Consider the following 13,280-nt stretch of genomic DNA (forward strand, 5'->3'; position numbering starts at 1 on the left):
GCTGACTATAGGGGTTGGTGAAACTAACTCCGACATCTGCCAGGAAGACAATGTATGTACAGCATCAGTAACCAGACCACTAGGATTTGCCATACCACCTCCACAACAAAAAAGTGAATGGTAGGAGGTGTCGAGCTCCTGGCAGTTTGAACGCTGTTGTCCAGACAAAGGACCGCGCAGCTCAGGTGTGAACGATAAAAGTTTATGCTCACCTGTAGCTTTGGGACAGGTGTCTGACCTGCTACGACTCACGTTCGCTCGGAAGCTCATCACAAAGAACCGTTAGGCGTGATAGATGTCTTACGAATGTGATGTCTTATTACATGTGGAGAAAGTGAGTATAAGTAAAGTATATTCTATTTTATTATTCTTTCATTCAGTCTTTTCTTCATTCTTTTTGTCTTGACTTCTGTTTTCATAAAATAGTCTTTTTTCTTTCTTTTCTTCTTCTTTTGCTTTGCGTCTAACCAAGACTTTGACGTGGCATTCGTGTTGGTTGTTTTGAAATACTTCTCCTACCCGCTTGTGTAAGTCCACGCCTCCACCATCAGACTCCGTTCATTTCCGTTGTGTACAAAGAATAGATGCCTGGAGTTGACAAGGACATACTCATGGACCTACTGTACAACGACTTTGGGTCTGAAGAGCAAAACAATGAATCTCCTGCCACTTTAATGGGTCTCACTAGCGCAGCAAGTCCATCAGCGAGAGCACGGGCACCATGCAAGGTCCAGTAAACGACGGTATGTAAGCAGCAGGTAGACACACTGCCCACACAGTGCCCACACAGTGCCCACACAGTGCCCACACAGTGCCCACACAGTGCCCACAGGAGACAGGAGCGGGGACAGGCAGACCAAAGGAGCGGAGATGGAGGCAAATGGGGGCTTGCTTGGAGTGTGCAACAAATGCCAGCAGTACCATTATCGTTTGGCTAAGAGGTCTGTTCACCACAGATTAACTCCCTCTATTAAGCCACGACGTGAATGAGGGCGCTGCATCGCTACCGGAAGAGACGATGGTGAAGTTTGCGAAAAACAGCTTCATTAGTTTGTCATAGCGCTGTCGGGAAATCGTAGATAGGTGCTCTGTGTGTGTGTGTGAGAGAGAGAGAGGAAAAAAGAGAGAAGGATGAAAGGGATTCTAAGCACACACACGTACACACACACACTATCTCTTTCATCACTGAGAAATACTGACAGACAGGCAGACCAGCATATCCACACACCTATGCATACTCTTGCGCACGCACATACACACGGACACGCATGCGACAAACAGACAGACAGACCCAACATAATAAAGATAATAAAGACCCACCATTGTAGACTAAATCCTTACGAAATAAAACTGTTTTCTTGACAAACCTCTCGTCACCCAAACCTAAGCGACAAACCCTTGTCTACTAGAAACAAGTTTTCCACAGTCGACATCGTCCCTGTCGTCAGGTCAGTGAAGTCGTTTAAAGAAGTTGCAGTCGATTGATGCAAAAACCAGCGCGGTGCTAGAAAATTGAAGATATCATTTTTTTCCAGTTCACTTTCTTAACACCGTCTGTAAACTCCATTTGCTCATAACTCACTATTTCTGCAATATTTTCAGTCACTCGATATGTAAATACTCTTTTTACTAACTCTCCTTCGCCAACAAAATTTCAAAACCTGACTTGTGTCTATTTTTATCTAATTTCGCTGTTACTTGACTTTTTTTTTTCCTTAAAAAAAAAAATGGGTTGTGAGTTCTGATTGGATGTTGTTGGTTTTATTTGCACGATGCAACCCACCGGCTTAATTGTTTGGACAAGATGCAGTATTGAGTTATTCGGTGCGTTTCCACTGGTAAATTTTTTTCTTAGTCATTTACTTTAGTTGTAATTTATTTTATGCTCGCCTTTCAAAATATTTTCATGTGCATCATCGGCATTCTTATTCCTTTCATGGAGGAGCACTTGAAGTAATCTCTGCTGTCATCTCTTATTTATGATCTTAAGTTCTAAAGTAATTTCTTGTGTATATCTGCAGTTTTATCGTCTGCCGTTTGTAACAATTTTTCCCAAATGTTAAAAAAAAAGGCGCGTGCAAAGTTGACCAATTTTTGAGAAATCGATTCAGTAGGCCTGAGGAAGATGACCTCCTCAACTGTGGTACCCCAAATATCTTACCCGACTGCGCCATCATCTCTAATACACACAGGTTGGAGATGGGAGTGAGCTGTTGGTCCGCGCATGCGCAGCCGATGTCGCTAATGTTCAAAAAAACACCCTGAGAAATACCCGAGTCTCTGTCTTTCTCAAAACAATACATGCTCATAAAAAATGGATTAAAACAGCTTATCATCTTAAAACAAAAGTGGTTTTAAAATACATGTACCCACTTGAATACACTAGAGAATGACAGACGACAGAGCAGTGAGTGGTTTGTAAGTCATGGAGACTAAACATTGTGAGGACGCCAGGGTGGTGAAGACTGAGCTCTACAAGAGTGTGACAAAGATAAACAGACTCAGTTGTCTGACACCAACCTTTGTGTTTCTCTCGGAGGTGGGATAAATACGCAGAGTCGTCAGGGTAAAAGTACCGCATGGGATTGTCATACGGGTGCGGCACGCCTAGGAGTAAACAAACAAACAAAGCAAAACTCTTGGGAGAGAAGCAACTGCAGGCAAGAGCGGGCAACTTATGCAACTGGCTAGTGTTTGTAAGTGTTTGTACAGGTGAGTGAGACAATAGTGCGTACATACAAACACACACACACACACACATACACACACACACACACGCTACTTACTCTCACAAATTCATATAAAAGTATTCTCAGTTGATATTTCTATGATTTAAATACTCTTTCAAATTTTGTCTGTCTGTCTGTCTGTCTGTCTGTCTGTCTGTCTGTCTGTCTGTCTGTCTGTCTGTCTGTCTGTCTGTCTGTCTGTCTGTCTGTCTGTCTGTCTGTCTGTCTGTCAAATACTTCTGTCCGTATACAGTCAACGAGACAGATATTCCATACACAAAGCACACCCCATCCTCACACACAAACTCATCAGCATTGCAATAAATAAATTAGAAAGGAGGCAAGCGACTACATAACTCATCCAACAAGCCTAACAGATCAGACTTGTGCTTTGGCAATCAACCCTCTCCAAGCAGATCCTCCCGGCCCGTCCTTGCCATCCTCATTCAATTCTCGGAACATAAACTTTTCTAGCCTTATGCTACACTCTATGTCTGATTTCTTTCTCTTTTCCTCCCTCTCTCTCTTTCTTTCCTCAACTAGGAAAGACACAACAAATGTAATTCTCCCTCATTTCCGGGCCAAGAGTTGCTGCCTCTTCCACCAGTGTTTGGCTAAGTATATATTCCTCCAATAGTCCAACGGTTTTCTAAACTTAAGCCCATCTTTTTGTGTTGCTTCACCAGAGAGGGCAGCAGGCCACAGGGAGGAACAGTGAAGGTAGTGGTCTGTTTCAGTTCCCCCCAGACGTAGCGACAAACAAAGGGATTTAGATTTATCGCTCTTGTCACGACACTCTTCTCTGTGGGAGGCGGGAAAGGCTAACCAATGATTGAGTCGAAATGAAGTTTGGATTGCTCATTTACTTTCTCTCATCAAACTAAGCTTCACCCGGATTTCAATCGTAATGGGTCTCTTTTTTTTTCTTCCCGTGGGAGCCGAGGTACGCACTGGGTCTGTGTGAAAATCAGAGACTTGTAGGGGTAGGGTGTGTCAGGAACGGGGTGGGGACAAGGGTATTGCATGATAATTATTGGAACTCAAAAGTAATAATTGTTGACTGACGAAAGAGTTCAGTCAGTTATCTTCAGGTTCAGTTTGGTTTATTGGTCTTTTCACCTCGGCAGACGAGTGTCAAAACATTCGTTTGCTAACAATTTCACGAAAATAGGAGAGCGTGAAACTTTTGGTGCTCCCATACAAAGCTTCAATGCGCTTGATCCCACACCTCCCATCACCAATCTCAGTCCAGAAATATAGTCCAAAAAATCTTTGGAGGTATCTTCAGACCACAACCTCCACTCAACCAAACTCACCCACTAACCACGCAGCTTCTAGCTTCGGAACATTTCTCTCAGAAGGCGGGTACCCGAGCTAAAAGCTAGAAGACACCCGAGGTGGATAGTCTGCTGGACGATGCTCGCCAAACTTTTCAACAACAAAGATTTTTGTCAAAGAGCAGTTACAATCCCACAGTTTTATGATGTGCCTCCCATCCGTGGCTGTGGAGGGTCGCTACCCCGATTTACTTGATTGACAGCAGCGCGCGCGCGCCGACGGGGGAAGGGCGGACCGTGAGTGTGTGGACAGTTCCCCTCCGTGACAGGGATGCGGTGGTCTTACAAGACCTGATGACAAGCTTGATAGAAATACAGTGGACTTCTCGTCGCGAAGCTATTCTGCGGCTGTCAGACACCAAGTCTTTCCAGTCTTCGGTCGGTCAGAGGTGGGAAGCTGAGACTGGAACTAGTCTCGTGCGGCTATAGTAAGATGGCACCGGCGTTGTTTTGCAGGACTCTGTGGCCATTGGACCGTGAGAAAAGTTCAGGGACAGAGGAAGGAAGAGAGACGAGAGAGAGTGAAAAAAAATTAGGGAGAGAAAGAGCAAAACAGAGAAAAAGAGCGCGAGACAGAAACAATGGTGACAGAAAGAGAAGACAAATTGAGAGGAAGAGCCATGACATAACATTTTTTTAATTGCTTCCAATAGACTGGCTACAGTAAAGGTGTGAGAAAATTTTCTGAGTGTGCTTGTGTGTATATCATATAGATCGGCTCGACAACTTTGCAAATAAAGTCAGTAAACAAATAGAATATAATTCTTATAACATCTGTACTTCATTCTGCAAACATGAGTCGAAATTCCTCAAGCAAAGTAGTAGTAGCAGATCTTTACATTTTATTTATGATGGACTGACCGCTTTACTATTTTTTTTTTTTTTTTTTACCAATTCAGGAGCTTTTCTTTTGTTTATTTATTCTTCATCAAACCATTCGAACACGAGGAGGTAATCCTGTTTTTAGTATTAAAACTAACATTCCTAGTCATGCAGTCTGCAACCTTTGTTGAAAGCCCCACTGACATTTATAACAGCTTAATATATATTATTTCATATTGCACTAATGCTTTTTGTCAAGCCTCTTGTGAGTGAGTTCAGAGAAAGAGCGAGCAAGCGCGAGAGTGCAGGTAACCATGGTGACGTTGACAGGTGTGTAATAACGGTGTGTTGATGGCTGTGCGGTGATGATAGTGTTGATGGCTGTGAGGATGGTTGTAGCACTTGTGACACAAGTTGCACTTGTATGAAACCGGAAATATTCAACTCTGTAGTCACTCAGGGCGCCTTGCTCCACCTCGACCTCGACCGTCATAGAACTTTTGTGTTGTGCAGCCGTTCAGACTAATCAACCGAGATTTAAATGTGGAGGTATATATATATTTTTTTCCAAGGAAATTCTGACAAACTCGCATAAGACAAATCAAAAACGAATTCAAGATGATTTCTTATTAATTTTCTTGCTTTTTGTTGGGACAATCTGAGCAATGCTGTGTTATAAAAAAAGCTTTTGTTAAGGGACTCTGTGTGAGAGAGAGAGAGAGAAAGGACAAATTTCGTTTCGGTGGGTTTACCTCAGCTATCATTGATTTTATATATAAACCTCAATACTTTAAGACAAGTTTAGCTAAATATATATTTTGTGAACAACATCAAGGCTATCAACAGCAGCAGCACAAACACAGCTCACACGAGACTGTTTATTCGTTTGAACACCCACGATATGTCAATGCGCCATATTGGAACATGTGTCGACACAAAACACAATTCACTCAGATTCCACTTGAGATAAGTTCTCAAACAGCAGGTTTAGGCTCTAAATATTACTAGCGATCCTTATCTTACCCATGCACACCTTTAAACTTTGTCTTTCTAAGAAACTAGTGAAGAAGGCGAAGATTCTATGGAGCTGAACTCGCTAGAGGTGTCAGAGGTGAAAGGTGAGCGTTTTACCTATCTCTTACTACTTCGCTCTACTCACATATTTGGCGGTGTGTATCTGGTTATTAAGAAGGTCTGTTAGGTTTAGGTTTAAGGGCTTTTGTTTGTTTGGTGGTATTTTTTTTTTGGGGGAAAGGCGGGAGGGGGAGTGTTGAAGTCATTTCCTTGCAAGTGGTGTAGGGGAGCTCTCCTTGTCGGAAGAATTTATCTCGAGCCGCGAGCTTTGTCTAAGTCTCGCAGACACTTACCACTGCCATCCTGCCGGAGCCGCCCTGTGTAAACCGCCTTTACAAAGTGGCAACAAGCGGAATGGGAAGCGAGATCCATGCGACGACAGTTTAAACTAAAGCTACCTCCACCCACAAAAGATGGATGCAATCAAATAATAAGAACAAAAAAACGAAACTACTGGTCGTAAATCAGGGTGGCTGGTGGCCAAATTGGGCAGGGGCTGGGGTAGAGGGTGGGTGGTGGATGACGTGGTAAAGCCACTGTACCCAAGGTGCGGCCGTTACCTGCCGGGTAACGGTTGTGTGGCGACGGTGGCGCCACGTGCGTGAGTTCGTGTGTGTAAAGCTCATCATGCAGCACTGGATCTGTGAGTGCGTGTGTAAATGTCATCAAACATCTTCGTCATCTGTGTGTACGTGTGTTCCTGTCAGTGCGTGGGTGGAACGGGTACAGGGCAGGGGGAGACGGGAACGGACGACGTGAGAAGAGGAAGACGAGGGATGCGAGGAAAAGGTACTAAGTACCTATATAACGGACAATTTTGTCACCTTTGCCCAATCATCGTGTTTGATCCGAGTCAGCTTCTCAGTGAGAACGGGAGATGGGGGGAAGAGGACACTGGACTCTGGTGGTAGCCACTCGGACGATCCGGAGACAAGGTCGTCTGCCGTACACTTTGACCCGCACGACCTTAGGTGGCTGGAATGGACATTGTTGTCGGGTAGCTTTGAAGGATGGAGCTATCGCGTGCGTCAGGCTGACAGTTGTGTGTGTGTGTTTCTGCTTGTTTATATGTATGTAAATAGCATAGAGTCTGTCTTTGCTTGTGGGGAAAAGCGCTTTGTAACAGCGGTAATGTTTTTCAATTTCTTTTGAATACGAAGCTGATTTTGCCAAACTCTACAGATACATCGTTTTATAAACGACGGCCATGATGAGTGCGTTTCTCAGCTTCATGTGATGTTTGTGTCAACAGTCGAGTTGTGTTATCACTGATGTTTGGCTCAGTCTGGCTTAATCGATGATGATAGAATTCAAGGGATTCCTCGCTGCTCATTTTATCTCATTTTATCATTGGTTTCAGATCCTTCTCCAATGTAGCCCCGCTTTTGTGGAACTCGCTTCCCCTTTCGACCAAGGAGTCTGATAGCATTGGATCTTTCAAGAAAAATCTGAAGACTCACTTGTTTAAACTTTTTTGAAGTTTTCATTTGACCTGCAGTTTGGTGGCTGCTGGGATCACCGCGCATTGAGCGCATCTTTGTGATGCGGATACTAGCGCGCTATAAAACTACAAACTACATCATCTCATCCCTCTCCAAAAATCACACACACACACACACAGAAATATGGCAAAAATTACTTCTTGGGAAGAAAAACGATTTTCGCCATGACATTCATAAGATAGAGGCAGGCTATCCAGGGTGCTATAACACCCAGAATTATTGCAGACGAGATTATTTTCCTCACATCTGTAAAACACATGAACCTTCATCTTTGATTCTTAAAAAATAATGCAGAGTTCATCGAGTACCAAGTTCAAGAAACGTATTCCTAATAAATAGTATGCCTTTTTTGTTCCAGATTGATAAAGTTTGTTCATCTTCTAATGTGATTTTAATACTTCAAACTCTAAAAATTATAGTTCATGCTCCCTTTTATAGTAAAAAGAACAATTAATTGACATTAACTAATCTATGTGTGTGTGTGAGTGTGAGTCTAAATAATTAGTTCTCTGTCGAGTTCAGACCGTTGGCGTTGTGCTTTGTCAGTCTGTTGGCTGGATGTCTGGCCGCACCGTTTATGCTCATATTTATCATTACCTAAGCCACGGACAGTGAGAGAATACAGCGAGAGTTCCAAGTCATCGAGGCCAAGACCGGAAGCTGACGAGCTTTTTTTTTCCTCCCCAATTTTGCCCGTTGGACCGGAAGTGTCGACATACTGAAAGATGGCACATCACGTGTGTTTATACGAAATCCAAGTACTTCCGCAGTTGCACTCGCGCCGCAGGCCAAATACAAACGAGAGATCACAAGTTGTAATCATTACAAATAAACCGGCTTGCTGGGAAAAATAGATTTAAGGAGGTGGGAGGGGACCAGGGAGTTGGTGTGGGGTGGCGGGGTAATAAGGACACCCCACGTGATTTGCACCACGGGCTTCGCGGAGCAGTTCTGGAGCAGAAACTTATTCGTCTTCGCTGTTCTTTCTCTCCCTATCGCCTTGTCTTTGAGGGTAGTTGCCGGCCACCGGCTTGAGGTCATGACACAGGAAGGGGAACAGTTTGTCTCAAAATACAATGTGCGCATGCCCAGACTTTCCAGATGTCTTAGAAAGTTGCCCGCCATGGATTGTATATTATCTGCATTGACAAAATTTTCTTTCCCTTCATCCTCCCCTCCTTTATCTCTCTCTCTCTGTCGTTCGTCTATCCATCCATCCATTCCTTCGTTTAACTGTGTTAATCCTGAAAGTTTCGTCCATCTCAGCTTGTATATAGACTATACAGTATTGCTTGCCTTGCCTGTGCCCGGGCCTGCACTTGTGTATGTTTGCTTGCACGTGCATTTGTCCAAGACAGATCTTTGAACTTTGTATGTGTATGTGTGCGCATGCGTGTGCGCGTGCGTGCTTAAGTGTATGTGTATACGAGAGAGAAACACACACACAGAGCAAACGAGAGAGACTTATCAAAGCACAACACGCTTTTTTCACTCCGTGCTTGTTTACGGCAGCTCCAGGGAATCGTCACATACAAGAGCCCCGTGTTTGTGCTTTTGTTTCCCCGGTTAAAGGGAAGGTTCGCAGGGAGCCGCTCAAGAACACCTAAGGTCTGGTGCTGAGACGACACACTTTGTGGAACCTCGGGGCTCGACTATGAGGCCCGAGAGACGACGAAACTTCGGGGCTAGCTACTCAACAAGCTGCACACCCTCGTCATCCATCACCCTGTTTGACGCCGGCAGGGTAGGTAACCCTTGAAGTATTTTTCTGCGAGGAGAAACACAAAGCATGGGGACGTAACTCCTGGGGCCTTTGTTTCGGGGCATCTGGCGTCTTTGATTTTGTCCACAGCAGATTCTTGCGCTCACTGAGTTTACTCATCTCTAGCCTCGATCTTGCTCAGGCTCGGCACCCAGGGTAGGAGGGGCTGTGGGGTGGGGGATGCGCTGGAGGAGTGAAGTGCACCCACTTGTAATGCAGACAATTGACAGCAGAGGTGCCTTCCGATGAAGTGTTACAGCAGCTTCCTTTCAGCGAGGTACTGGGGAGTGTGGATGTTAATTTTAGTGTTTTAATGTAACTTGTTAGCGAGTGCTGGCAGTCAGGAAATAAAGACACCAGGTCTTGGTTCAACCATCTAAGGTTCATGAGTTCAGAACTCAGTATCTGTTTATGGTGCAGAAGACAGGTAGCGTGGTACGGTTTTCAAAAAAATCAAACACCAAGGTACACACAAATTTAGATAATTATCAATCAACCAGTCACAGTTTTTAAAAAAATATTTTCTTTAGTCACTTGTACGATTGTCAACTTAAAAGCAAGTTTCATTATTATCTAAACTTTCCTGTCGGACAAATATTTTCGCAAGCCTTTCCAACAAGTTCTTGACCATGTGCTAGGAAAACTGTTTCCAAAAGCCCATAAAGAATCTTTAATCCTAAGACAAGAGAAGAGTTCTAATTTCGGGTTGGATTAGCATACCCACATTCACACACAGATGGATTTGTTTTGTTAGAGAGTAACGACTTGAAGGCCTGTAGCAGGTGAGCTACTCAGAGGGTCAACAGTAATTTCCAGATGTCTATTGGCATCCATGAAACGTGAAAGGAAAGACTTCGAGATTCTATATAATTGACGAAGACGAGGAAGAGGAGAGGAGAAGGGAGGAACACACACACACACAGTCTCCAAGTGCAATGAAAAGCACACTCACCACAACATTGTCCATTTTCATAGCCTTTATCGTGCGGTTCTTGTTTCACGTTCACTGAATGGTCTTCTCCCACCGGAACCATCGGAGCTGAGTACCCGCCATGCCTGGAGGCCACCGGAAGCATGTTAAAGTTCCGGTCATGCGCATCGGGTGGCTTGCACTGCAGAGAGTGACTGTGACTGCTGTTACTGCTGCTGCTGCTGCTACCGCTGGTGTTGTAAGAGGCTGTGATGGCGTGGTTGGCCGGGTAGGGTTGCTGCTGTGGTAGTGGCAGTTGTGAAGACGGTGGTGGTGGGGCTGGGTAGGTGATGTGATGCGGGTGCGGCCCCGGACTGGAGAAGGCGTTGTTGCTGGGTGCGGAGTGTGGCCTGGGAAACCTGCTGCAGACAAAGTTCACCAGGTCATTAAATCATGAAAGAACTTATGACCACGGCAACTCTTCCCTCTGTCTTCTCTTTGTCTTCCTTCAATTCTACCCGTACGTGTGTGGGGTATATGGGTGGGTGAGAGTTAGGTGGGATGTGTACATGCGTGTACATGTGTACAGTTGTGTTAGAACTGGTCGTCAGAAAAGATCTTACTGAATGAAAAAAAATTATCTTCATTTATTTTTTTTTTTTTTTTTTTTTTTTGTCAGATTAGAGTTGTGGGGCCAAGGACTTCTAAGTGTGGATGAACAAATGAGATTTCAGATCGAAAATATCGCGAGGACGAAATGAAGGTAACAGTATAAAAAAAAAAGCAATATGCAATAAAAATAGCATGTAATAACAATGAAGTAATAGTTAATGGTAATGAAGTAACACGTCACGCTAATAAAGTAACAGTAACAAAGTAAAACTGTTTAAAGATGTCCTGCTTGAAAACACGAATTAACCATGATATGTTTAAGTGCTTTAGAATAAAATCAAAGAAAAGACAGAAGAAAAAAAAGAAGATAGAAAGATGACAAGCGACAACCAAAAAATCCTCACCAAACAGGAAACGATAATATCTCACCACTAACACTAACGCAGCTCGCAAGGGAGGGCATTAATAATAGTGTTCATGGAGACATAGTTAAAAAACACAGCAGAAAAACAAAAATAAAATTAAAAAAAACAAAAACAAAACAAAACAAAAACAAAAAACAAAAACAGCAGGGCCATAAAGATAGACGAACAGCACAAGACAACCTTTGGCCAGCAGAGCGTGCAGACTGGACACACAGTTCGAGGACAGATACGACATCCAACACTTGACAAGAAGCGCGACCGCCCTCGCATGAATAAAAGACACAGGCAGGCAGGCAGGCAGGCAAACAAGAGTGACAATCTATTATGCTAAGATCAAGAGCTGCCGTAAATTCGAAGCCTTTGCTCCTGCGCGGCCGAAAGGGCTATTGAGGCCAGAAAATGACAGCCTTGCAGAACAGATGGAACCGTGAATTTCTCGCGCTGGTCTCGCGCCAGGAAAGCCACAGAGCTACAGTCCTCTCGCCAGTGCAAGGTGGGATGCAGGGTGTAGCTAGCTAACCGCAGCCACGAGGCAAGAGGATAGATCTGTGGCTTCTTTCCCTTCCCTTCCCTTCTCTCCCCCTCCACCCGTCCTACATTCCTTCCCTCCCTGGCACGACCACCACCCACTCTGCCTCCACTTTTCCCCCCGCCCCTCCTCTGTGGACAGGACGGCGATTTCACACCGTAGGGGACACTATCAAAAGTACGGTTTCCATGGAAACAGAAAGCCATCTGAAATGCCTTGAAGTCGCGAGTTTTGCTATCACGTTTGGCTCTTTGGACGCCTCTCGACCACCGCTCGTTGCTCTGTGCGTGTGTGTGTTCGCGCGCACGCGCTCATGTGTGTGTACGAAATTTCTGGGAACAAAGATACTGGGCGATGGCCATGAGTTCCATTGTTGTGGAGGGTTTTTTGTTTTGTTTTTGGTTTTTTTTTAAAGCCGCGCCGACATCCATTTCTGTCTTAGAAATGGTGGGGATGGGAAGGAAACATGACTGTCAGTCTCTGCATCGGGAACAGAAGCAGCGGACAGAATGGCTGAGGCAAAAAATAAAACCAAAAAATCGTAAAAGTGCATCAAACGTACTTCAAAGTTTGCAGTGAGTTCACAAGTCGAGGCAAGATCAAAATGTTATTCATGGGATCATTAAGAACTTAAAAGGCCACTTCAGGTGTAAGGTTGTTTTTTCTTCTTTTTTTTTTTTTTTTTTTTTTTTATTTTTTTTTTTTTGGTCAAAGGACTGGGTTTAATTCATGACAAGACATCTAGTCTCCAAATATGAGTAAATAAATTGGCAACGATCGCTAATTACAGTAACAGAGGAGAAAGAAATTTGATGTTTCAAACAAGGACTAGCTTTCATCACTGTTGCTTCTAAACACTGCTCCCAGCCTCAAGCAAACAGTGATCCATGGAACAAATATTACTTTAAGATTACAATGTGATCATAGGACAGATGACTTGGCGAACCCGACCAACAACAACTGGCAGGGTTTGAGTCACTCTGCTTTTAGAAAAAAACTTATTTTTTATGTTTTAATGTTTGGCGGCTTCAGCGATTGAAAAAATTTCATGAATGTCTTGTCGGGGAGAAGATTCCTTGAAAGATGGACACACGAACGACTGGTCCAACTTCATCTGATCTGCCACTTGTCCTTCTCGCCTGATGACTGGTTGGTGCACTCGCCAAATATTACTCAGCCTGACCTCTGCCCTTAACTGGCGTAAACCTACACCCACCTCTAGTTCCCCCGACCCCTACCTGGTAAATGCCACGCGCTGTTAACACACTGGCCTAGCAGAAATATGAAGCAGTCTTGTTTCCCAGAAAAATGGAGAACACAAGCCTAACCGTCATCACCTGCACCTAGGAAACGCCACAAAGGGAAAGTCGGGGCCATGGCAGATGACTGCAAATCTTGTCAGATCGCATACCTTCATTGTGGGTGTAGTGTTGTCTTTAGGGATGAAACACGGCTGGACGAGGGCCAAGACCCCTACTATACCTTGCTAGGCCCCGTTATTCCAGCGCCTGATGTATACCATAATTGTAAATATTTGTTTTGCACTTGCCCCGGCGGGAAAGGAACAATAAACTGTAT

General features: G+C 44.2%; 1 protein-coding gene across 3 annotated transcripts in view; it reads right to left on the bottom strand.

The window, feature by feature from the left end:
- Positions 1-13,280, bottom strand: part of LOC112557454 (ETS translocation variant 1-like) — an 82,003-nt gene that overhangs the window by 21,698 nt on the left and 47,025 nt on the right. The window contains exons 5-6 of one of the 3 annotated variants that reach the window (XM_025227319.1): positions 10,179-10,555; positions 2,521-2,607 (exon numbers count right to left, since the gene is read on the bottom strand). In XM_025227319.1, coding sequence (XP_025083104.1) covers positions 2,521-2,607; positions 10,179-10,555 — 464 coding nt within the window. Of the gene's footprint in view, positions 1-2,520; positions 2,608-10,178; positions 10,559-13,280 lie in introns of all 3 variants that reach the window. The other 2 variants (XM_025227318.1, XM_025227320.1) reach the window with 2 other exon arrangements.

This window comes from Pomacea canaliculata, linkage group LG2, assembly GCF_003073045.1.
Source record: "Pomacea canaliculata isolate SZHN2017 linkage group LG2, ASM307304v1, whole genome shotgun sequence".
NCBI lineage: Eukaryota > Metazoa > Mollusca > Gastropoda > Architaenioglossa > Ampullariidae > Pomacea > Pomacea canaliculata.